Genomic DNA, 26588 nt, shown 5'->3' with positions numbered 1-26588 from the left:
AGCTCTCCCATAAAGTCTAGATTTGTGAAGTGCTGCAGAGACTGTTGTCCTTCCTGCAGGTTCTCCCATCTCAGCCAAGGAACGCTGTAGTTTTGTCAGAGTGGTCATTGGGTCCTTGGTCACCTCCTTGACCAAGGTCCTTCTTGCCCGCTTGCTCAGTTTGGTCGACGACCAGCTCTAGGAAGAGTCTGGGTACTTCCATATTCTTTCCAATTCCTCATCAAGTCGTTCACTGTGCTCTTGGGAACATTCAACACTCTAAGAAATGAAGTGAGGCACGAAGTACCCCTCCCTTATATATGGGATGGTTTCTCTGCATGCAATTTTAACACAGGGACTGAAAATTCGTTTCTTGGCTTTGACTGGAAAAAAATTGGCTGCAACTTTCTGTAGTAAATTCTTTGTACGTCAAGGTAATATCTTTCAAATTTAAACAACGGCTGCTTCCGCATTCTTGAGTTTTATTAAGAAAACCCTCAAATTCACGTTGGTGTCTGTCCGTCCGTCCGCCCGAAATGTGTTGGCACTCATATCGCAAAGGAACCAATTCTCCCCGCCGTTAAAACTACACTTCCGCTAAGGCAGGAATCAAGCACACAGTAGCATAATAGTAGGGGCAGCAATTGTCCGTCCATGTCAGTCGGTCCATCCGTAGCGATCGGGGCGACGAATCTCCCTTCCGGCACGGGTCCGGAAACTATCGGGTACTACATCCCCAAGACCGGAGTCCCCTGCGTCAGAGTAGCCGTCTAAGGCAGGTGACGGAGGTGGCACCACCGAGCCTACAGGTTGGGGTGCGTTTAGCGGTGAGAGGCCGGCAGATACTCCACAGTCGGAGCAACGGGAGAGTCCATGGACTCGTAAATTGGTTCGTCTATTGCATGATCGAATTTTCATTAATTGTTGTAAGAAGTCAAATCCACAACATTGTCCTAATGATAGGTTTAATGAAAATTCGAATCCTGGCAACACCTGTAAAATACGATCATGCAATATATCAGGATTATATAATAAGGAGAAGTCCAGCAATTGACAATCAGTGCAAGCAAGCCTGGTTCATCTAATATACGCACCATTCGAGTCTACGCTGTCACAGATTATGTGTCACAGGAATGATCCGGAGCGATGGTCGTCCGAGTTCTTATAGACACCTCAGTGGTTGGAGAGAGCATAACACCTGGGTTCAACTTAGGTACAATTTCATTACACTGTACATTGAAACCAGCTGAAACTTAGCATATACACTACCAGTCAAAAGTTTAAGAACACCTCAATTTTTCCAGTCTTTATTGAAATTTCCGCAGTTTAATGTCCAGTGAATAACCTGAAATGGTACAAAGGTAAACAGTAAACTGCTCGAGGTTAAAGAAAACAGTTTAGGTTAGCAAAAACGGGAAAATAATGTAAATTGCAGAGTTATATTGTTAAAAAAAGACTTCTTCAGGGAACAAGTCATGGGTTAACGACTTACAGCTGTTCTGCAGCAATGTAAGTAATTTAAGCCTTGTAAGTTGATGCAAACAATTCCTACAGGTGTCCCAACCTCTGCTGATTACTTGATTACAAACCCCCTGTCTGTATAAAAGCAGTATTGGAACAGAATGTTATTACACCCTCTGAAGCATTATTTGGACAATATTGCACTGCAGGGAGTAGTATATTGGAAACTGGAGGAAACTCTGACAGGAAGAGGTCTGGCAGACCCAAAGCCACAACAGAATCAGAAGATAAGTTTCTGAGAGTCAACAGCCTGCGTGATAGGCGGCTCACATGACAACAGCTTCAAGCACAGCTTAACACTGGTCGAAGTAAGCAAGTCTCAGTTTCAACTCTGAAGAGAAGACTTCGAGCTGCAGTTTTGACAGGTCGAGTGGCAGTAAGAAAGCCATTGCGAAGATGGCAAAATAAGAAAAAGAGGCTTGCCTGGGCCATGAAGCACCGCCAGTGGACTTCTGCAGACTAGAAGAAGGTCTTATGGACCGATGAATCAAAATTTGAAATCTTTGGTTCATCACGCAGGGTTTTTGTATGCCGTCGAGTAGGCGAAAGGATGGTTCCTCAGTGTATGACGCCAACTGTCAAACATGGAGGAGGAAGCATGATGGTCTGGGGCTCTTTTGCTGGATCCAGAGTCGGCGACTTGCACAGAGTGACTGGCACCCTGAACCAAAATGGCTACCACAGCATTTTGCAGCGCCATGCAATACCCTCTGGTATATGCCTAGTTGGTCAGGGGTTCATCCTACAGCAAGATAATGACCCTAAACACACCTCCAGGCTATGTCAAGACTACCTTCGAGGAAAAGAACAAGACGGTAGGCTTCAAATCATGGAATGGCCAGCACAGTCTCCAGACTTATACCCCATCGAGCTGGTTTGGGATGAACTGGACAGAAGGGTGAAAGCAAAGCAACCTACAAGTGCAACACATTTGTGGGAACGTCTGCAACAGTGTTGGGAAGAACTTCCCGAACAATATTTGATTTCCATTGTAGAAAGAATGCCACGAGTGCGTTCGGCGGTTATATCTGCAAAAGGCTACTTTGCCGAGTCAAAAAATTGAATTAAATTTTGTTAAACAAAATGATTCTATGATTTCTTTTTTATCTCCAATTGTTTATTTGTTCTATACTTAATTTCAGAGTACATTGAGACATTAAACTGCATAAATTTCAATAAAAACTGGAAAAATTGAGGTGTGCTAAAACTTTTGACCGGTAGTGCACATTGGCCAATATGTCTAATGAATGGCTTTCGAAACAAATCAATCTTAATTTAATCCATTTTAACTTCAGCCTTCAACAACAAAATGTGAAAAAGTCGAGGGGTGTGAATACTTTCTGAAGGCACTGTATATAACCACGATGTACTATATATGTACATAAGACGTACGCATGTTTTGTGCTTCATATATGTACATCGGGTTATTACTCTGCGCTTGCGAAGCGAAATGCGGGATTAACAACAACAACACACAACAACACACAACAACACACAACATGCATTTTAAAGGCCATTTTCCCTGCTAGAGCGGGGGTTAGCCTTGCGGTCCCCATGACGATCTTCTCCATTTTGCCCTATTTTCTGCATCTCTCCTTGTTAACCCCCTTGCCCGCATTTCTTCTTCCACCATCTTTAGCCAAGTCTTTCTCGGTCTTCCCCGTCTTCTACTTCCTTCTACATTCATTTCCATCACTCTTCTCAACCAATCACTTTCATCCTTCCTCAACACATGACCAAACCATCTCAACCTGTTCCTCTTCACAGCATCAATCACAGGCTCTATTCCCATCATCTTTCGCAATTCATCATTTGTCTTCCTCTCTCTCAACGATACTCCGCACATCCGTCGAACCATTCGCATTTCCACCCTTTCCAACCTTCGTTGCTGCTCTACGTTCATTACCCATGTCTCGCTCCCATAAATCATAACACTTCTCACACATGCAGCATACACCTTTCCCTTCAGCTTCAACGACACTCCCCTCATCATCAGCACGCCACTCAATTCCCGAAACTTCTTCCATGCACATCTCACTCGAGCAACCGTTGCCGAGTCTGATCCACCTTCTCCATTCAGCATGTCTCCGAGGTAGCAAAATGTTTTCACACCTTCCAGCTTCACGCCGTCTCCAAGATCCAACTCAACATTTCCTCCATCTGCAGCTCCCTCTGTGCACACCTTACATTTGAATGTAGCTGCCACACTGGTTAATGACCCTCTCAGACCATTACATTTTTGATGAACCCACTCAGCGCACATTGTACACTGAATGGAGTTCACTCCGACACCCTTCCTACACACAGCACAGGGCCACTTCCCAGTTCTTTCCACCTCACCACATGCTTTACCACTTGCCATCACCTTCGTCTTTCCGATATTCACCTTCAGACCTTTTGTCTCCATACATTCCTTCCACGTGTTCATCTTTTCCTTCAGTCCATCCATACTTTCCGCAATCAACACCAGATCATCTGCATACAACAACTCCCACGGTAAACCCTCCTTTACGTTCTGAGCCAGCACCTCCATCACAGCTACAAATAGTAGTGGACTTAGTACCGACCCCTGATGCACTCCCACCTTCACCTCAAACTCACCACTGTTCCCGTCCTTCGTCCTTACAGCTGTGCGCGCTCTTTTGTACATTGCCATCACTACTCTGATCAACCATTCCTCCACTCCTAACTTCCTCAATGCCCATGTCAATACTTTGCGTGGAACCCGATCGAATGCTTTCTCCAGATCAACAAACCCAAGAAACAACCTCTTCCTCTTCTCCATGTACTTCTCCTGCAATTGCCTCACAATGAAAAGCGCGTCTGTCGTTCCTCTTCCTGGCATGAATCCAAACTGCATTTCGTCGATCTTCACTTTCTTCCTTATCCTCCTCTCCAACACCCTTTCCAATACCTTCATTCCATGCTCCAATAACTTTATCGCTCGGTACGAGCCACACTCCAGAGGGTCACCTTTCCCCTTGTATAGAGGGACGAGGGTACTCAGTTCCCAATCCACTGGAATGCGGCCTTCTTTCACCACCAGATTACAGATCTCTGTCATTCTCTTCACACCCCAACTTCCTGCTGCCTTCAACATATCTCCCACAACTCCCGTCGGCCGTCCCGCTTTTCTACCCTTCATTGCTTTTACCGCTTCCTCAACTTCCTTCTCAGTTATCTTCTCTGCCGGTCCTAAAACTGGGTTACTCTCTATGTTGCCATCCCATTCATTCTCTGTATTCAACAGCATTTCCATATATCTTTTCCATCTTCCTTTAATTCCATCTGGGTCGACAACGATTTGTCCCACTTCATCCTTCAAGCAACTCACCCCCATCACATCACACCTCTCTTTCGCTATCTGCTTTGCAATCCTGAATACTGCTTTCTGACCCTCTTCCGAATCCAAGCGTTCTCCGAACATTTTCCTACATGCCTCCTGCGCCTTTGCTACCTCTTTCTTTGCAGCCTTCCTGGCTGCCTTATAACTTTCATGCTCTGCTGTTTCTGCTTCCGTACCCTTCGCCTTCTGCCACTCCTTGAACTTCTTCCTCTTCTCGTCAATCCTCTTTCCAACTTCATCATCCCACCACCATGTTTCCGAGTGCCTCAGTGGTCCTTTTGTCCATCCACATACCTCACCAACGGCTCCCAACAGACTAGCTTTCATTGACATCCAACCACTTTCAAGCTCAACCACATCATCCTCGACCCTACTCAGCCTCTCTTTTAATGCCTCCCTTACTGTCACCTCTTTCAACCTCCACACCTTCATTCTCGGTTGGTACTTCACCCGCCGTGCTCTCCTCGCACCTTTCACCCTTACGTCGCAGACAACCAACTGGTGCTGTGAAACAGCCTCCTCCCCCGGGATCACCTTTGTGTCCCGGAGGTGCCCCCTATCTCGCCTACGCACCATCAGGTAGTCAACGGTTGTCGTCGACCCACCTGACGTGTATGTAACAAGCTTATTATCCTCTTTCTGGAACTGAGTATTACAAATCAACAAATCAGCTCCATCAGCAAACTCCAAAATCCTTTCACCTTCTCCATTTCTCACACCATATCCGTAACCCCCATGAACTCCGTCAAAACCATCCATACTCCTTCCCATATGTCCATTTAGGTCTCCTCCTACCACAACAACTTCCTCATCTTTCACGTTTTCCATCAGCTTCTCTATCGCACACCAGAACTTGCGAAGCGAAATGCGGGGTTAAGCGATTGGTTATTTACGTATGCACATTTGTCGTATGTACGTATGTTGTACGTATGTGTCTGCATTTAAAAAATGTATTTTCTCAGCAACCATTGGTCCGATTGACAGTTTTCACCATAGTATGCGTCTACTCGTGTCAAATTTGTTTCAATGATAATTATGACGTCATAGATCACATGGTATGGGCACTATCTTGGAAAAACTGAAAATCTTTGGACCTCTATATCTCCGAAACCGCTCCATGAAAAAAATTGAAACATGGCTCATTGGAAAAAAAAACTCCGCATGGGGAATACGTGTTGTTAACGGATACGTCATTGGTGCCTTCGTTATGATGTCATAGTTTGAGAAGTAAAACGCGTCGTCCAATCAGTTTGAAATTTCTTGAGCGTGATCTACACAACAATTACATTGGAGAATGTAAATTTATGACGTCATCAGTCATGTGGTTTGGCAGCCATCTTGGATAAAAGAAGAAAAACCCTTACAAAACAGAAGTTGGCTTGCACCAAGTCAACTGCGCAGGGTAAGTATTCTATGAATTCTGTTACGTGGTCCTCCCGGTGACTACCTGGTCTCGGTGACCCCCGGACCGTGAGAGGAACTCCGCCAGAAAGATTTATTATGTATGCGCTTTCGTAACGCAACCAATATGAATTCCAACCAAGAAAAAACCCCACACCAAGGATCCGGAATAATCAATGATATATTCCCCGAGCAATCAACCATCAACAATCAGCAATCAATAGTACAAAGATGTAAACTCATCTACATTAACTCTAAGATGGCCATCTTATACATTCCTCACGTGAGCCCCACTCCCGACTCCCTCCGTGGTCAATGTCTCTCACAATGTCTCCGTATTCCTGTAGTTCGATCTCCGCACGTGGGCGGTTGAACGGACCCTTCCTGACGTGCTTCCACCGGGCACGTCCCGTACCGGGAACAACGGCTGCAGCGCACACCTCCTGGCCAAGCAAAGCGGGTAAAGCAATGCGGGCAAAGCAACACGCGGCTTGCCCAGCGCACGAGGCCCCAAGGTGCGACCCGTACGCGGCCTTGTAGACGGTGAGGCGAACTGTGCCGGACGCTTGGTTCCGTGCACGAACCCACAGTGACTTGACGTGTCAAAGGGTAGTTACACGTCCCGGTAACTCCTCTCGCCAGACGGGCTTTTAAACGCCGATTCTCTTACGTTGCTCAATAGCGATCCCGCTCGCGTCCGAGCTCGGCGAGGAAGAAGAAGAATCGTCGCTTCTCCCGGACCTCGTGTCTTTTCTTCTTCCGTTTCCGGTCTCCTTTTCCCCAGAAGGGCTCCTGACCCTTTAATCACAACAACCTTTAATCGACTACACATTGATAAGCAAAGACCTGAATAGTAATTCACATACATTCACATAAATATGTAACACTCCCCCCCTTCAAGAAAGAAAGTTTGAACCCAGCGAAAACTTTCTTTGCCGGCCAACTTGGATAAACAAACCAGATAACTCACACCCCCAAATCATCAGTTCCCCCCGGGCACAGTTATCACTTAAAAATAAAGCAACAAAATTTCACACAATCCCCAAGATTAATTCCCTCTGGACCAAGCATCAACCACTTCTAGTTTCTCTTGAATGACGGTTAAGAGGTGGTGACCAAAGCCCCCAAATTTAAACCTCTCGATAGCACTTTTTCGGGAGGCCCAGCTGAGTATTCCCAATGTGGAGTTCACGGTTAGTCCGGGGAGGAAAGTTCATTACATGGACGCCTTTAAGAACGTGGAGTTCACGGTTAGTCCGTGCAGGAAAGTTCACTACCTGGACGCCTTTAAGAACGTGGCGTTCACGGTTAGTCTGTGTAGGAGCCCCGGCTCGGCGGCTCCCCCCGTATATAGTGCTTCAACTTCTCCAGACTCCTAACAGTTATGGTGGGACCCCTTGTCCTAGCCGTTACCTGACTGGCGGTCTCCTTCTCGGCCAGTGCTCTGACATTCATTCTTTCGGGAGGTGCCGTAACTCTGGGAGCCTCCATAGTAATGTCGGCTGCTGCCAACCCCAAAACTACTGCCAAGTTGTCCTCTTCTGTAGACCTCTCGACGCCTACGAAATGCCTTCCCTACTGTTATGGTCCGACCCTCCAAATCCTTACCATTCCAATTCTTCTCTGCCTCTCTGGCGTCTCTTGTGCTTGCAAACGTGACAAAGCCGAACCCTCTTGACCGTTGCGTTTCCCTGTCTTTTACCACCCGCACTTCCACCAGCGGCCCATATCTGTTGAAGACAGAGGTCAGAACTTCTTCCTCTGTGTTGAAGTTCAGTCCCCCTACAAATAACTTGGAACTTTTGTCGCCATCCCGAGCGGGGGTGGTGTTATTTCCCCTGCGGGGCTCTTTACCCACCCTCGGGTTACCATAAATTTGCCCCCCGGCCAAATCATTCCCGATAAACACAGATACTCCCTCTACAGGAAGCGTGGCTTGTAAACCGACGGTGACCGGTCCTGACATCAAATCGGATTCCAAATGGATGACATGAAGTGGGGCACTAACACAGCCACCGATCCCTTGTAACCGAACACTATCACCAGTTGCGGTACTCTTTGACAATGGCAAAATGCCTTCAAGCATTAAGGATTGATGGGCTCCTGTGTCCCTCAACACCCTAACCGGTCTTGGGTTAGTCAAGTCTCCCTTGAGTGAGACCAACCCCTCATAAATAAATGGTTGGTAACTCTTCTGTGGGCGATTTCTTACGTTTGCCATCGCATTCAGAGTTGTACTTGTCGGACTCCGCTCTGGGTTGTCCCTTTTCATGAGGTAACAACTGGACATCAAGTGTCCAGGTTTTTTGCAAAAGGCGCAAGTAGGCCCGGAGGAAAAACTCGTGGTCTGCCTCGGGCCCCCCGGGAAATAAGTTTGTCTTGGGCCCGTAGCCCCCTGATTTCGAACAGTTCGGGTATCAGCGTTGTCCCCATATTCATCTCGAGGCCGCCGCCATGTATTGTCGTTCTCCGCACCTGCTGTTCCACACCTCCCCTGCGGAGATCTAGGCGAGGAGTTAGGTTCGTGGACCCCTATCCGGTGTGTTAAGGCATAATCATCTGCCATGGTGGCTGCGTCCCACAACTTCGGTACTTTCTTTTCCTGCAGGTACACTTTGATGTCCTCGTGGACACACTGTTGAAATTCCTCCACCAGCATCAGGTCACGCAATGCTTCGAAGTCGTTCCCGACTCCTTTTGACTCGTACCACCGATCAAACATATTTTCTTTCACTCTAGCAAACTCCACATGGGTCTCACTCTCCCTCTTCCTGGCATTCCTGAATTTTTGCCGGTAAGCTTCTGGAACCAACTCATAGGCTTTGAGGATGTGCTTCTTCAATACCTCATAATCTGCACATTGGTCCATTGGTAGCGCCGAATAAATCTCTTGAGCTTTTCCTACCAGCACACTTTGCACTAGTATGGTCCAGGCCTCCTCCGGCCAGTTTAACTGTCGAGCCACTTTCTCAAAGTGTGGAAAAAATTTAGCGACTTCCTTTTCACTGAAGGGTGGAACCAGCCTCACATGTCTGCCCACATCCCAGGTGTTCTGGCTAGGTGTCGACCCTGTCAGCAAGGGTGGTACCTCTCCCCGTTCTCTCATTAACTCCAGCTCCTTGAATTTAATTTCTTGCTGAAGCTCCATGTCACGTTCCTTTAATTCCCTTTCCGCTTTTCTCTCCTCTGCTTCGAGGTCCCTTGCAGCTCTCTCCTCTCTGCTTTTCTCCCTTCTAACCTTTCCTGGAGTTCTCGTTCCACTCTCCTTTCCTCTGCTTGTTTCTCTTCTCTCCTCTCTTCTGCTTTCCTTTCTTCTTCTGCTCTTTCCTTTTCTGCTTTCCTTTCTTCTTCTTTGATCCGTTCCTGGCTCCGTAATTGCAACTCCAGTTTCCGGAGCTCAACGTCTTCTGGTTCTTCGGGTCGCCACTCCCAGGCTAACTCGTCCCATGTTCCTAATCCCACCATAGATTGTATCACCGTGGTCTGCAACTCTGCCTTCCTCAAATTCGTTCGGACCTCCAAGTTAAAATGTTTGGCCAATTTCAAGAGGTCCGCTTTTAGTAAAGCTCGGAACTGTGCCTCACTAGGTGTTACCGCAAAGTTCTGTGCAACAAACGCCATGGTGACTATCGTTAACACCTGTTAACCTTCACCCAAGACTTTACCACAATTTCTCAAAAATTTACCAATTAATAATTAATTAATAAATTTTAATTAATAAAAACTATTATTTTATTATGTTATACAATTTTAAATCCCGGACGTAGACCCAATTGCGAATCCGCAAATCGTAATTTGGACGAGCCCCCAATTCTGTTACGTGGTCCTCCCGGTGACTACCTGGTCTCGGTGACCCCCGGACCGTGAGAGGAACTCCGCCAGAAAGATTTATTATGTATGCGCTTTCGTAACGCAACCAATATGAATTCCAACCAAGAAAAAAACCCCACACCAAGGATCCGGAATAATCAATGATATATTCCCCGAGCAATCAACCATCAACAATCAGCAATCAATAGTACAAAGATGTAAACTCATCTACATTAACTCTAAGATGGCCATCTTATACATTCCTCACGTGAGCCCCACTCCCGACTCCCTCCGTGGTCAATGTCTCTCACAATGTCTCCGTATTCCTGTAGTTCGATCTCCGCACGTGGGCGGTTGAACGGACCCTTCTTGACGTGCTTCCACCGGGCACGTCCCGTACCGGGAACAACGGCTGCAGCGCACACCTCGTGGCCAAGCAAAGCGGGTAAAGCAATGCGGGCATAGCAACACGCGGCTTGCCCAGCGCGCGAGGCCCCAAGGTGCGACCCGTACGCGGCCTTGTAGACGGTGAGGCGAACTGTGCCGGACGCTTGGTTCCGTGCACGAACCCACAGTGACTTGACGTGTCAAAGGGTAGTTACACGTCCCGGTAACTCCTCTCGCCAGACGGGCTTTTAAACGCCGATTCTCTTAGGTTGCTCAATAGCGATCCCGCTCGCGTCCGAGCTCGGCGAGGAAGAAGAAGAATCGTCGCTTCTCCCGGACCTCGTGTCTTTTCTTCTTCCGTTTCCGGTCTCCTTTTCCCCAGAAGGGCTCCTGACCCTTTAATCACAACAACCTTTAATCGACTACACATTGATAAGCAAAGACCTGAATAGTAATTCACATACATTCACATAAATATGTAACAATACCATCTACTTTTTATTATTTCCGGGACCCAACGTGCCATTATACACCACCCAAATAAAGGGATGTGTTTACTAGTGCAACATTTTCCAGACTGTTTCCGCTTACGATTTAACATATTGATTTGAAACTTGGTAGGGGACATGTATTGGAAAGCAATTCTCCCTCTTGTTACTTATTTATTAGCCCCCCCTTCACCCCCCCCCCCCCCCCACTCAGCAGGAGATTGGGTTTTGTAATCACCTCTGTGTGTTTGTGTATCTGTCCGGGCCGTAACTTTTTTTTTTTTACCATTTGAGCTTTTGTCATCAACTTTCTAACAAAACTTTACTATGAGAATATGGAGAAGAGCAATTAATAATTTTATGGAGAAGACAAACACATATAAAATTGTCAATTTTCATCCAATTGACCTGAAATTTTAAGAATTTGCATATTGGGTCACTAAATTAGTTGACCAATCAAAAGCTGGAAGTGGATTTTTTTTTTAATGCCTCCGCTGACGAAGTCACTGGAGGCATTATGTTTTGGGTTGTCTGTCCGGCTATCTGTGCGTCCGTCCGTGATGGGTTTTCGTTACCGCGATAACTTAATGGCTGGAGGGATCTAAGTCAAACTTGGTACAGGTATGTGTAATGATGTAAAGATGAAATGATTTTATTTTTGGGTGGAAAAGGTCAGAGGTCCTGTCAAGTAAAACTGTGATACTTGAGAACAGCTGAAGGGGTTTAAATTAAACTTGGTACAAGTATGTATAATGATATAATAATGTGGGTGGTGGAATATCCCTTGACGTCGCGACGTCGAAGAGTGCCGTTCTAATTTCGATTAAAAGGACGAAGGTCATGGTAGCATACAACAACAACAACAACAACAACAACAACAACAACAACAACAACAACATGCATTTTAAGGCCATTTTCCCTGCTAGAGCGGGGGTTAGCCAATCATGGTTGCATAAATCATGGTTGCATAAAATCGTCAATTCTCATCTGATTGACTTGAAGTTTGAAGAGGGTTTGCATATTGGGTCACTGAAGCCAATTGCTTTTTAAGTCAAAAGGTCAAGGTCGCCTAAAATCGTCAATTTTTTTGTATTCTTTTTTTAGCTGTTATTGCCATGTGTAGTATACAGAAGAAGAAGAAGTCTAAATACAAAGCCGATGAGGATTGGCTTTGCATTTTCAGATGCTTTCTCGTTGTTTTTCGGATTTGATCCAAGTGTTTCTTTTCTGATAGTTTTAATGTTGTTTGTAAGCTTAGCACAGCTGTTTATGCTCTTCGGGTCTTTTGTTAATTGTACCTGGAGCTCGCCTTTAGTGAGAACCAAGAGGGGTCCGAGGAGTGTGTTTTGCAGTTGATGTGAAGTTTATGGCAAGTGAACAATACATTTTATCAAGTGGTAGTTCATAAAGAGTAATTGATTGATGATTTTAACAACCGGTGTGGGTTTATTTAATTATTTAAGATTTATTTTATTTTATACAATGGAATAAAAGAACGGCACCAGCCATCATGGAGACAGGTATTCCGTCCATGTCCTTAGCGCAGCGCCATTACCTTCATGCTTTTTTCCAGAAAATGGATTTTAGATGTTTCCCTCGAGGGGAAGCCTGATATAATGGGTAGGACCATTAGTCGTTATTTTGGTGAGCAAGGTGGAGCCAGGGCTTTCTTGTAAATCAGACTGTCAGTGTATTCACCTGGCTCTTTGGCATCTATCTATAATTCCAGCAATCTCTGTGTGTCTGTGTGTCTGTGTGTCTGTGTGTCTGTGTGTCTGTGACCGCTGTTTCTCGACAACCACGGGTCCGATATACTTGAAACTTGCCAGGTATATTGCTGGGGACCCGAGGATGTGCCTTTTCAAGGTTTGAAATTAATCGGACAAGTACTTACCGAGCTATGGCGATTTAGCCGTTCGCCGTTCGCTTTGGCGTTGCGAATGGACCAAACCATTCATGTAAATAGAGGGGGGGGGGTTCTGTGGTCGTTCGCTTTGGCTTTGCGAATGGACCAAACCATTCATGTAAATAGAGGGGGGGGGTTCTGTGGTCGTTCGCTTTGGCTTTGCGAATGGACCAAACCATTCATGTAAATAGAGGGGGGGGGGGGTTCTGTGGTCGTTGCGAATGGACCAAACCATTCACATCGAATCATCGAATCACATCGAATGGACCAAACCGTTCGCTTTGGACCAAACCATTGCATGTAAATAGAGGGGGGGGTTCTGTGGTCGTTGCGAATGGACCAAACCATTCATGTAAATAGAGGGGGGGGGGGGTTCTGTGGTCGTTACTGCCACGTGGTTTCAAAGTTTTTTTTTTGTTGTTGTTGTTTGCACGCATGTTTTTTTGCACCCACGTACGGGCACGCCCTAGGATGTTTACACACACACACCCCTACACAAATTTTTTTTTTTTTTTTTTTTTGGCAAGGAACGGGCACCCACGTACGGGCACGTCCTAGTAATAATAATGGTTAGAGCATCCGCTCCTAACTTGGTTGGTCGGTGGTTCGATTCTGACATCGGTTGAGTTGTAGTGAAGATTTTTAAATGGTACCTTCTGCTTCCTTTCCCGACTCTCAGCATTTAGAGGATAGAGTACTGACAAACCCCGTGGGTTGGCGCACACACACCATTGGGGGGGTGGGGGGGGGGAGCGGGGGCGGAGGGGAGATTGGGTAGGGGTGGGAGGTAGGAGGGGAGATGGTGTGAGGCACAGGAAGGGGTAGATTTATCAACTGCCTCACTGACCTCGGAGAGACAAGGAGTAACATCACAAGATTGCGTTGCCAGTACCCAGAGTACCTCAGTGAACTGCCTTACCTCCCCCAAAGTTAGCTGCTCTGTTTATCTGAAGGTAAGTCTGGTGTTGTCCTGCACGTGTGTGCTTTATTTGTGTTCCAGCTCATCCACCAGCCTTAGTCCACGTAACTATAGTAATTCAATAATTGAGGAGGCCAAGGAATGCACAGAGGGTGGAATGGTCCCACTGTGGCATTCCTTTGCTATTTGAATTTTTAGGAACCCATTGGTGATCCGTAATCCAACATTTATTTAATTGGCTTTCCATATGTGGCGAAAGCCCAACTTAAATGTTTTTTGTTTACTGGATCTAAGGCTCATAGTGGAGCTGCCACACACACATCTCACATGCATGGGCATACAGATGAAACCAATATACGGACACAACACAGGACTGTTAGATGAGACTAACACAGCTACTGAGATTAGAGGAAGTGCCGTCACTTCCTGGGGTACTCTGGGTACCAGCGACACCACAACAACAACCATTCCTTTCACGCTGTGAGGCGCTAAGGGCTGCCGAGGCAGTTTCATTAGCTAAGGAGTACAATCCTGGACGGGTCACCACTCTGACGTAGGATACTCAAATGGCTTACTACCCCAGTAAGCTGGTACTCATTTTGCTGACCTCAGAAGGATGACAGACTGAGTCGACCCACCTGGTATTATTTCAACTGCACGACAGGGGCTCAAACTCAAGACCCTGAGATCTTAAGCCAGCCACCTTAACTGTTAAGCCACCACCAGGCTACGCCACAACAATGGTGTCGCCTTTCTCATCGCGCTTAGGGGTGCATTTCCTAAGGAGGAATTTCCTCCCCATTCATGCCAACTTATGGGCGTTGCCTGTGCTCTTATCCTTTTATATGTTGAACGTCAAGCAAGGAAGCAGCACACACCATTTTTAAAGTCTGGTATGACTCGGCCTGGGCTTGAACCGCCAACTTGCCACACTCAGAGCAGACCCTCTAATCTAACCATTACATGACTGAGTCTGGTTTTGACAGTGGAGTGTACCTTCATGTCCTTCAGCATACTGTGCCACCAGTCATAACTCATATGATTGTAATAAACATTGGTCGCCAGCACTTCCCACTCGTCATGCTTTCATCCCTTCAACTCAAACTCTTTGATGTAATACAGTATTTCAAGGCCCTTGTAATACTATTTGGCTACTTTTTGTGAAGAGCTGATGAGGAATGAAATTTTATCAAACCTCTTGGAGCCGCTTTCGATCTTCAAGCTATTTGCGGTTCTTATTGTCAGATCATGTGTTCTATGCTGAAGAAGATCAGGCATACCACATATCTCGGATCTATCATTTAGGTGACTATTCTAACTTCTCCACATTTATTTGCCATTATTGTGCTATTTCTTTTGTGAAGTAGTTGTTCTAATAATTGCAAGAAAATAGGGTTGCAAGTCTCAGAATGTATCTCGTCTTGCCGGAATTTGGTCAGTTTTGTGGGAAAAGTGTGGTTTTCTTGATGGACGGCCTTCTTGCCTGCATGATGATAGGCACATCTTCATTCTAAGGTTGACTTGTGCCTTTTGTTATATATATTTCTTTAACATATTAAACTTGCGTTTTTATTTGTATTTGATTTTTTTTTTTTCATGAACAGCTTGTGATTTTATGTCCTTTATTATTTTGGATTGGTCTCCAGAAGTCTAGAATTTATTTTAAGTAACTCGTGATTATCCTCCAGGCACTTATCCTTTTGTGACATCCTCTAACTGCACGGTGGGAGGTGTGCTCACGGGGTTGGGTATTCCGGCACAGAACGTTGGAGAAGTGTATGGCGTGGTCAAAGCCTACACTACACGAGTTGGGGTCGGTGCATTCCCCACGGAGCAGTCAAATGTGAGTGCTTCCATACTTGACATACTTTCATCCTACTTTTGTTGCCATAGTCAGAACTATGGTTGAGGAAGTTGTTGTGGTAGGAGGAGACCTAAATGGACATGTGGGAAGGAGTATGGACGGTTTTGAGGGAGTTCATGGGAGTTATGGATATGGTGTGAGAAATGGAGAAGGTGAAAGGATTTTGGAGTTTGCTGATGGAGCTGATTTGTTGATTTGTAATACTCAGTTCCAGAAAGAGGATAATAAGCTTGTTACATACACGTCAGGTGGGTCGACGACAACCGTTGACTATCTGCAGGTGCGTAGGCGAGATAGGGGGCACCTCTGGGACACAAAGGTGATTCCGGGGGAGGAGGCTGTTTCACAGCACCACTTGGTTGTCTGCGACATAAGGGTGAAAGGTGCGGGGAGAGCTCGGCGGGTGAAGTACCAACCGAGAATGAAGGTGTGGAGGTTGAAAGAGGTGACAGTGAGGGAGGCATTAAAAGAGAGGCTGAGTATGGTGGAGGATGATGTGGTTGAGCTTGAAAGTGGTTGGATGTCAATGAAAGATAGTCTGTTGGGAGTCGTTGGTGAGGTATGTGGATGGACAAAAGGACCACCGAGGCACTCGGAAACATGGTGGTGGGATGATGAAGTTGGAAAGAAGATTGACGAGAAGAGGAAGAAGTTCAAGGAGTGGCAGAAGGCGAAGGGTATGGGGGCAGAAAAGGCAAAGCATGAAAGTTATAAGGCAGCCAAGAAGGCTGCAAAGAAAGAGGTAGCAAAGGCACAGGAGGCATGGAGGAAAATGTTCGGAGAACGCTTGGATTCGGAAGAGGGTCAGAGAGCGGTATTCAGGATTGCAAAGCAGATAGCGAAAGAGAGGTGTGATGTGATGGGGGTGAGTTGCTTGAAGGATGAAGTGGGACAAATCGTTGTGGACCCAGATGGAATTAAAGGAAGATGGAAGAGATATATGGAAATACTGTTGAATGCAGAGAATGAATGGGATGGCAACAAAGAGAGTAACGCAGTTTTAGGACCGGCAGAGAAGATAACCGAGAAGGAAGTTGAGGAAGCGATAAAAGCAATGAAGAGTAGAAAAGCGGGAGGGCCGACGGGAGTTGTGGGAGATATGTTGAAGGCAGCGGGAAATTGGGGTGTGAAGAGAATGACAGAGATCTGCAATCTGGTGGTGAAAGAAGGCCGCATTCCAGTGTATTGGGAACTGAGTATCCTCGTCCCTCTATACAAGGGGAAAGGTTACGCTCTGGACTGTGGCTCGTATCGAGCGATAAAGTTATTGGAGCATGGAATGAAGGTATTGGAAAGGGTGTTGGAGAGGAGGATAAGAAAGAAAGTGAATATTGACGAAATGCAGTTTGGATTTATGCCAGGAAGAGGAACGACAGACGCGCTTTTTATTGTGAGGCAGTTGCAGGAGAAGTATATGGAGAAGAGGAAGAAGTTGTTTCTTGGGTTTGTTGATCTGGAGAAAGCATTCGATAGGGTTCCCCGTGAAGTAGTGACATGTGCATTGAGGAAGTTAGGAGTGGAGGAATGGTTGATCAGAGTAGTGATGGCAATGTACAAAAGAGCGCGCACAGCTGTAAGGACGAAGGACGGGAACAGTGGTGAGTTTGTGGTGAAGGTGGGAGTGCATCAGGGGTCGGTACTAAGTCCACTACTATTTGTAGCTGTGATGGAGGTGCTGGCTCAGAACGTAAAGGAGGGTTTACCATGGGAGTTGTTGTATGCAGATGATCTGGTGTTGATTGCAGAAAGTATGGATGGACTGAAGGAGAAGATGAACAAGTGGAAGGAATGTATGGAGACAAAAGGTCTGAAGGTGAATATCGGAAAAACGAAGGTGATGGCAAGTGGTGTAAAGCATGTGGTGAGGTGGAAAGAACTGGGAAGTGGCCGTGTGCTGTGTGCAGGAAGGGTGCCGGAGTGAATTCCATTCAATGTACAATGTGCGCTGAGTGGGTTCATCAAAAATGTAGTGGTTTGAGAGGGTCATTAACCAGTGTGGCAGCTACATTCAAGTGTAAGGTGTGCACAGAGGGAGCTGTAGATGGAGGAAATGTTGAGTTGGATCTTGGAGATGGCATGAAGCTGGAAGGTGTGAAAACATTTTGTTACCTTGGAGACATGCTGAATGGAGAAGGTGGATCAGACTCGGCAACGGTTGCTCAAGTGAGATGTACATGGAAGAAGTTTCGGGAACTGAGTGGCATGCTGACGAGGAGGGGAGTGTCATTGAAGCTGAAGGGAAAGGTGTATGCTGCATGTGTGAGAAGTGTTATGATTTATGGGAGTGAGACATGGGTTATGAACGTAGAGCAGCAACGAAGGCTGGAAAGGGTGGAAATGTGAATGGTTCGGTGGATGTGCGGAGTATCATTGAGAGAGAGGAAGACAAATGATGAATTGCGAAAGATGATGGGAATAGAGCCTGTGATGGATGCTGTGAAGAGAAACAGGTTGGGATGGTTTGCTCATGTGTTGAGGAAGGATGAAAGTGACTGGTTGAGAAGAGTGATGGAAATGAATGTAGAAGGAAGTAGAGGACGGGGAAGACAGAGAAAGACTTGGCTAAAGATGGTCGAAGAAGAAATGCGGGCAAGGGGGTTAACAAGGAGAGATGCAGAAAATAGGGCAAAATGGAGAACATTGTCATGGGGATCGCAAGGCTAACCCCCGCTCTTGCAGGGAAAATGGCCTTAAAATGCCTGTTGCCTGTTGTTGTAGTCATAACCACCTTTGTGTGGTTCATTCTCATCAAAAGATTGATTTTGTACATTTATTTTCGTATGCAGCATCTGGCTGCTGGTTGCATCATTTCTGGGAGCCTTGTAGGTTAGAACAGGAATTTGTAATTTATTGAGGGTACCGGCGATAGCTCATCTACTCTTCAAGAAGGACACCGTGGGATCTTTAACGTCCACAAACTAATGATTGCAGATGGGAAGCCCAGTTTAACACCCAGCCGAGGGACGGCACACACATTGATGAATCACGCTGCCTGTGAAACACCTGTGAAACCCAGTTTGTAGCTGGGTCGGGATTCAAACCTAGGCTAGACAGCTTCAAGGTAAGTGTGCATACTTCGAGGCCACCCTGTCAGCCCAAAAGGGAGCTTAAATAACGTTGGCCCTTTTTTTAGGAACAGTAGGAAAAAAAATCCACAAGAAAAGTTGATGCTGAAAGAAATGTGATGTCAAATACTTACTGTAACCTTTTACATACATTTTGGTAATTGTGCATAGTCTAATGACATTGATAATTCCTAACAATTTTGGATGTAGTTCTGTATGATCCTCGTAATCTATTCTCAAAGGTTTCTCGTCTTGATAAACATTTGTGTGTACAGGAAACTGGGGAGTTGCTGCAGACTCGTGGCCATGAGTTTGGAGTGACGACAGGACGCAAGCGACGCTGTGGCTGGCTTGACCTTGTCCTGCTGCGTTACGCACACATGATCAATGGCTTTACTGCGTAAGGGCAACTTTGTGTGCGACTCCATGCACTCCATACTAATGACACATGGTATTATTTGTGTGAAAATACTGTCGCGCGATTGCCCTCGGTTAAGACCGTGGGATCGAGGATAGCCTGAATGAGCTTTAACTCCGAGGCGACGATCAATTGTGGACTTGAATATGCAAGCACGGGAGGAAGAAGGAAGAGGAAGAAGCGGCGAGCTCTTACCTGACCCGTTCCGGGCAGTCTTCAGCCTTGCAAGTTAATGAATCAAACCAAAACGGGGTTTTGAATAGAAAGGGAAAATAATACAAGGGTTTATTCAAAATAAATATCGGGACAGGGAAACTCGACGATAAAAACTAAATCCTAAATCGGGATCCCGCACACCTCACTTCACATACAAGACGACGGGAAATCAGTAAATAAAAGAAACGTTGTTTGTGCGTTTGTGGATGTGAGCTTATCTGTGTCTGGCAGTGTGAGGGATCGTCTGGCTCGAGCGCGTCGTCCGACGCAGCTCTGGTTGGCGCGAACTGCCTGTTCCTCAGCGCGCCCTCTCATCAGCGCTCCAACGCAAGCCCCGCTCGTCGTTCGTCGTTCCCACACCAACGCAAGGAAGAGAATCGACGGCGTTCCTTCTCTCCACCGTCTTTTGAACTGCTCGTTCCTCCACCAGATCCGAAGCAAGAGAAGGCCCAACGCGAAGGGACAGTCAGGAGCAAGAGGCCAAGGGAAGAGAAGCAATGGAAGAGGAGGAGAGGGAAGAGAGCGAGGGAAGAGAGCGACGAAAAGAACGAGGGAAGAGAGGGAAGAGAGCGAAGAAGAGACCAAAATGCCGGCGAGCGAGTCGTTTTGTCACTCGCGGTGTGACGTCAGCCCTCTCTCTCTCCCAACCAGTGCTTCGTTTCTTGGTGGTCTTTCGCGCCTTCCGACGTCACCGGCGCTTGTCCTCCGATCAGCGACCTGCTTCTAAGTAGTGGTTTTGCGCCTTCCGCACTGATTAGCCGAATGTTCGCGCCTTCTGCACTGATTGACCGAGGTGTCAACGGTCGGTGGCTAATCAGTGTGCCGCTCCTTTCCCTTTATTACCCTCCAATTACGGGGAAGCTTTTTGTCCCTTCCCCGTCCAATTACACGTTCTCCTGGGCGTGGCTCCAGCCTGCCTGGCACGATGTTTGTCGCCCATGGTGGCGTACTGCATGGCTGCTGCATGTTGGCTCTTCCAAAGTCATTGTGGCGGCGGGGGAATTATTTAATGTGTGGTGCGCTAATGGGCCTATCTTATGTCTATGGGATGTATTGCCATAAGGGACACTGAGATGCTCAGAGGGAATGACACATAAGGGAATTTTACCCATAATCCCTGTACTAATTAGCATGCCCTGCCCCCTCGTAACAGGGACAAAGATACAAGCTTAATCCGACATTCGGGCTACAGAACTTATTACATCTAGATTCGCTATCACGACAGCCGGACACCTACCTATGCAGATCTACCTGGATCGAGATATTCCCCTACCCCTAATTTACAACAATACCTCTGTAGGGGTATCTACCCCCCTGCATCAGAGCCATATCAGAATTCAAGTTGAGCTCACGTCAACCTATGATTTTGATTTAACTGATGCATCACCATGTAGAAGTAATTTCATTTTGCCCTTTTCTTATTTATTTTCTTTTTGTCCAAAAAAGCACTGCACCATGCATCTATGGTAATTAAAAGGAAAGTCAATTAGCTCGTATTCATCAAATCACATACTGTACTGTAATCTGATTCTGATGTACCATACTCTATTACAGAGCATCGGTGTTGCCGAAACTGCTTTGGCAACACCAACGCTCTGTAATAGAGTATGGTACATCAGAATCGGATTATAGTACAGTACACAAGTTAATAACAAAAATTATGCTAAATTAAAAAGGCAATGTAGGGATGACAAACAGCAGTCTAGAAAAGGTCCTAAACAAGATTGGGATGATGTTGGTTGAGAGAGTAGCTAACAGTATTGCCATCACATAACAATCCCTACATCACTGCCTCCAGACTATTGTCTAGGGCTAGGCCTAGCTAGATGTATTAGAAGATCCTATATTTCATTTCTGCATAAGTATAAGAAGCTCCAATAAAATTTCAGGGACTTCTTGCAGCTTCAGTTGTCTTTCCTACTTTTATTTTCTATCAACTTAGAGTAACCAATCACAAATGGAGATAATTATTGAATGCTGTTATTGGAGATGTCCATGCAGGTTGTAAGAAGTTGACGATCATGTACTGATATTATAACATTGTACTCGGGCTGTTAATTTGTAGAGTCTCAGTATGTGGCTACACTACAAGAGTAATCAAGTACTGTGGTAACCAGTGGAGTGTTTGTCGAAGCTTGAAACAATAACTGATGAAGTGTAAATGAGGCAGTGATGTAGGGATTGTTATATGATGGCAATACTGTTAGCTACTCTCTAAAGTCTAAACCAACATCATCCCTATCTTGTTTAGGACCTTTTTAGACTGTAGTTTGTCGTACCTACATTGCCTTTTTAATTTAGCATGAATTTTTTTATTCACTTTTCTGTAATTGTTTGCAATGTGGAATAACATAATGGTATGTGGTACTCAGAGGATACCCAATCTTGGAGAAAAAGTGCCAAGATATCTTTGTCAGCAAAGTCAAACACTGCACATGTTCATATATTGTCTTGCATAACCCTGACTGTATCTTGCAGCTCTGTCTTATTGCTCGTTTCTCAAAGAGTAATGTCTTCTCAGGCCACACAAGGACTTGCACTTAGAAATTCCCAAAATAACTGGTGTGGTTTCCCTCTAACCAATAGGGCGGGGACAGAGGGGAGGGGCGGAGCCTCTCCAATTTCTGCACGGCCGGACACATGAAAGACACTCTCGTGGGTTTTACTGTTTTATTCACTTGAAGTGTCAATAAAACTTATTATACACTCGCAATGCAAATATCCTCGATAAACTACGATGAGAGGACTAAAAGATACTCCAACCTTTGTTTTGTATCAGTGGGTGGGGCCGACATTTTTTTTATCCGTGTCATCCCGACGTTGGTATGTAGAGTCGACAGTGCCAACGCACTCTCTGATAATAATAGTTTTGTATAATTAACTTCAATGAAGAACTTTATCAAGCCAAGATATAAGTATTTATCTGTGATATCCAAATCATGGTTCTGAGAAATCAGAAGACCTCGGTAATACTTGAGTAGATTCTCACCAGACAAAAATCCATTACTATATATCATCAGAAAGACGTTGGTCAAACACACTGTACAGTGTACACGTGACATGCTTTCTTATCTGCGCATACGCATAGCAAGGTTCAGGGGTGATCGAGTAAGCGTGGGGAAGGGCGTGGCCTTGCCAAACTACGATGGCGTCAGTTGAGTACGAGAGAACACACTCTCAGAGAGTATCTGTAAATATTTAACTGTATAAATGAACTGGAGAAACAAATTATAACAAAGGATTCTGCACCAAGTGAAACTCCAGTCATTGCCATTGAGAGAGGCCCAGCTGAGAAATACACCGTCTGAATAATTATTATAATATTTGAGTAGATGATGTTCTACTACTGATTTACAAATGTTGTAGCACAAACTTTATAGAAGTGCTCACCAGTGGCGTACTGAGGGTGTCTGGCATAATTTTTTATTTTTTTAAAATAACAATTGTTCCCTCCCCTCCACCCTCTGCTTCCACCTCCCTCTCCCAAATCCCCAACCCCAGTAGCCATAGGTAATACTAATAGGGCATAGACATAAGGAAACTAGGATCTTTATATTTAAATATCAATTAATTGATCATTGACCACTCCAGGCGATGCAGTATGCTAAAACAACGATGAAAGGAACACTAAATGTCAGTTCAAATATTTATTAAACTAAGGGGCCCGTTTGTCCATTGGACCAAATTTTAATTGGGGACTTTTGGATCTTCGGGGACTTTTGGGTGTTCGGGGACTTTTGAGTCATCAGGGTCTTTTTGGGTACTCGGGGACTTTTGGTTCATCGGGACTTTTTGGCCATCTGGGTCATCAGGGACTTTTTGGGTCCTTGGGGACTTTTGGGTCCTCATGGACTTTTGGGTGATCTGGGTCTCTTGGGTCATCAAGGACTTTTGGGTCATCTGGGTGTTTTGGGTCTTCAAGGGTCTTTTGGGTCCTCGGGGACCTTTGGGTCATGTGGGTCTTTTCGGTCATAAAGGACTTTTGGGTACTTGGGGAATTTTGGGTGATTTTGGTCATCGGGGATTTTTGGTTCATCTGAGTCTTTTGGATCCTCGGGGGGTCTTTTGGGTCGAGTGTTAAAGGGTCTTCCAAGGTGTAAGGGGTCTCAGGAGTCTGAAGGGTTAAAAGGCACATTTGAATAGTACGTAATTAATTAATAGACGTGAAAAAGTATGACAGATACAAGCACGCACATGCACACGCACACACACACGCACACGCACACACACACACACACACACACACACACACACACACACACACACACACACACACACACACACACCCACCTCCATTTATAGTAGATTCAATTCCCATGGATTCCTTGTTCAGGCTGTTTATATGACGCCATCAGTGATGCTCCGACGTAACGAATCTGGCGCCGAGAAACCGTGACTCGAGATGGTTTATTGATCACGTGGTTTGCTTTTACCTTGCCCCGCGACTGGAGGGATCGTGATCACTTGTCCCTTGTGCGATGTATAGCACTGGTACCTCGCTATTATTTTATTTCAATAAATGTAACTGAAAAACGAATCATTTCCCGAGACGTGATATTTCTGTTGATATTATTTGATGCCACGTAACATCACGCATAACGTCGACACTGAGGCAATTGTGTCTTGCGGTTCCGCCCCCATCAAGCTGATTGACAGTCACAGCCACGCCTATCCCAGTCCCATTCTTTTACATAGGAATGTCGTTCTCCGTACTTTTCGAGGAATCCTTTCAAGCTACGAGAATTATAATACCAAAGGATGTTGCAGGAAGTAAAACTCTATCGAATGGTAGCAGAATCATTGACATTGATGGAGGCAGCTCGGAAATATGCCGTCTGAAGAATATTATTATTATTATTATTATTATTATGAACAAGAATATTAATTCCCGGGTTTGACAGATCCCGTTTTTTCGCTTTATTTTGCTTTTGCCTTGGTCTGGAGAACTCAAAAATGACCCCTACCTTGACAATCAACTGGACAGACCAGGTAGGCTCTCATATGTAGCCAAAGCGAGTTTTTAAAGAAGATAATCCAACTTTAGTTTTGTATGTAGCAAATGGGACCGCCATTTTTTTCCACGCCACCTACATAGAGAGTACTACCGTACTCTCTGATTATGATTTTATAGCTTTTTGGCCCAAGGGTTATGCTGGGTGGCTTAGCATTGCCTTCCTAAAAATCATATGTTGCCTTCCTAAAAATCATATATATATATATATGTATATACAGTCACGTGAAAAAGTAAGTACACCCCATGTAAAGTTTTGACTTTTTCAACATATTTCAACATACAGCTATTTGATCTTCATTTCAACAATATTGATAGATAAAGGTGATACAACATAACAAATATCATGAAACATTTACATTTTGTAGTCCATTGTATAATTTAAATAAACATAAATGCAAATTTCGCATGTGGAAAAAGTAAGTACACCCCTATATTTATCACGACTTCAAATACCTAAAATTAGAATCAGGTGCGCCAGATCAGGTGCAAATGATTAGAACATCGTTAGAGAGGTCTTCCTCTCTTTCTTCCAACGCAAAATTGACATCTACAACAGCTTGACCACCGCCGCACCCGCTCCCCCTCCAACCACCTGCCCCCCCTTGTCCTGCCATCCCCTGTCTCGGTTCTCCCCAATCTCCCCTACTGACCTCTCTGAACTCCTCATAGGAATGAAAACTGCCACCTGCACTCTTGACCCCATCCCCTCCAGCTTTGTCAAGGCCTCCCTCCCTGCTCTCTCTCCACTTATCATTGCAACAATAAACTCCTCCCTGTCTACAGGCATCGTCCCACCTTCCCTCAAAATTGCTGCTGTTACCCCCATTCTAAAAAAACCTGGTCTAAACCCTGACACCCTAAACAACTTCAGACCCATCTCCAACCTACCCTTTCTGTCAAAAGTTTTGGAATGCGCTGTAGCCACTCAACTCAAACATCACCTCTCTGCCAATAACCTGTATGAAACATTCCAATCCGGAATCCGCTCCAACCACAGTACTGAAACTGCTCTCCTCAAAATCACCAACGACCTTCTCCTCTCCTCTGACGCTGGCAACCTCAACATTCTCGTCCTCCTCGACCTCAGCGGTGCCTTTGACACCATCGATCACACCATCCTCCTCACCCGACTTGAATCCACCTTTAACGTTACCGGCACTGCCCTCTCTTGGATTAAATCATACCTCTCTGACAGATGCCAGTTCATTTCCATCAATAACTGCAAATCCCCCACTGCTCCCCTCCCCCAAGGTGTCCCCCAAGGTTCAGTTCTTGTCCCCCTCCTCTTCATCCTTTACCTGTCCCCCCTCGGTCACTTAATCCGCCGTCATGGTCTCCAATTCCACTGCTTCGCCGATGACATCCAGCTTTTCATCTCCACCAAGTCCGTCTCTACTGACACCCACTCTATCCTGACAAACTGCATCACTGAAATAAAATCCTGGCTTCAAATCAACTTCCTCAAACTTAACTATGATAAATCTGAAATAATCATCATTGGCCCAAAAACGCTCACAAAATCCACCCATAACTTTGCCCTCAACATCGACGGTACCCCAGTATCCACCTCCCCTCACATCCGGAATCTTGGCGTCATCTTTGACCAAACCCTCTCCTTCGACAAATACACTAAACAGATCACAAAGTCAGCCTTCTTTCACCTGAAAAACATTGCCCGTCTCCGCTCATCCCTCTCCTCCACGGCTGCAGAAACCCTCATCCACGCCTTCATCACCTCCCGTCTGGACTACTGCAATAGCCTCCTCTATGGTTCACCCTCAAAAATCACCAATAAACTCCAATACATTCAGAACTCCGCTGCCCGTCTACTCACCCATTCCCGGACCCGTGACCACATCACCCCCGTCCTTTACAAGCTTCACTGGCTCCCCATCCCCCAGAGAATCCAGTACAAAATCCTCCTCTTGACATACAAAGCCCTCCATAACCTGGCCCCATCCTACCTGGCTAACCTCCTCTCCAGACACACTCCCACCCGCAACCTCCGCTCTGCTGGTACCAACCTCCTGACCCCCTCCATCCGGACCAAATTCAGATCCTGGGGGGACAGGGCCTTCTCCATCGCTGCTCCCACCCTCTGGAACTCACTACCTCACACCATCAGAGACTCCTCCTCACTCACCACATTCAAAACATCACTAAAGACCCACCTGTTCAACACTGCATTCAACATTCAACCCACAGCATTTAACCCCTGACTATCTCTTCTCCTTCTCCCTCCTTTTGCTTTAAA

The 26588-nt window shown here is 45.7% G+C and overlaps 1 protein-coding gene across 2 annotated transcripts in view; it reads left to right on the top strand.

The window, feature by feature from the left end:
• LOC137434930 (adenylosuccinate synthetase isozyme 1 A) overlaps positions 1-26588 on the top strand; it is an 89593-nt gene that overhangs the window by 46715 nt on the left and 16290 nt on the right. For both annotated transcript variants that reach the window (XM_068128169.2, XM_078784913.1), the window contains 2 exons: positions 15446-15600; positions 18962-19086. In XM_068128169.2, the coding sequence (XP_067984270.1) occupies positions 15446-15600; positions 18962-19086 (280 nt within the window). The remainder of the gene's footprint in view (positions 1-15445; positions 15601-18961; positions 19087-26588) is intronic.

This window comes from Myxine glutinosa, chromosome 9, assembly GCF_964187855.1.
Source record: "Myxine glutinosa chromosome 9, kmMyxGlut1.1, whole genome shotgun sequence".
NCBI classification, from domain to species: Eukaryota; Metazoa; Chordata; class Myxini; order Myxiniformes; family Myxinidae; genus Myxine; species Myxine glutinosa.
This window is presented reverse-complemented; position numbering and strand designations above follow the sequence as displayed.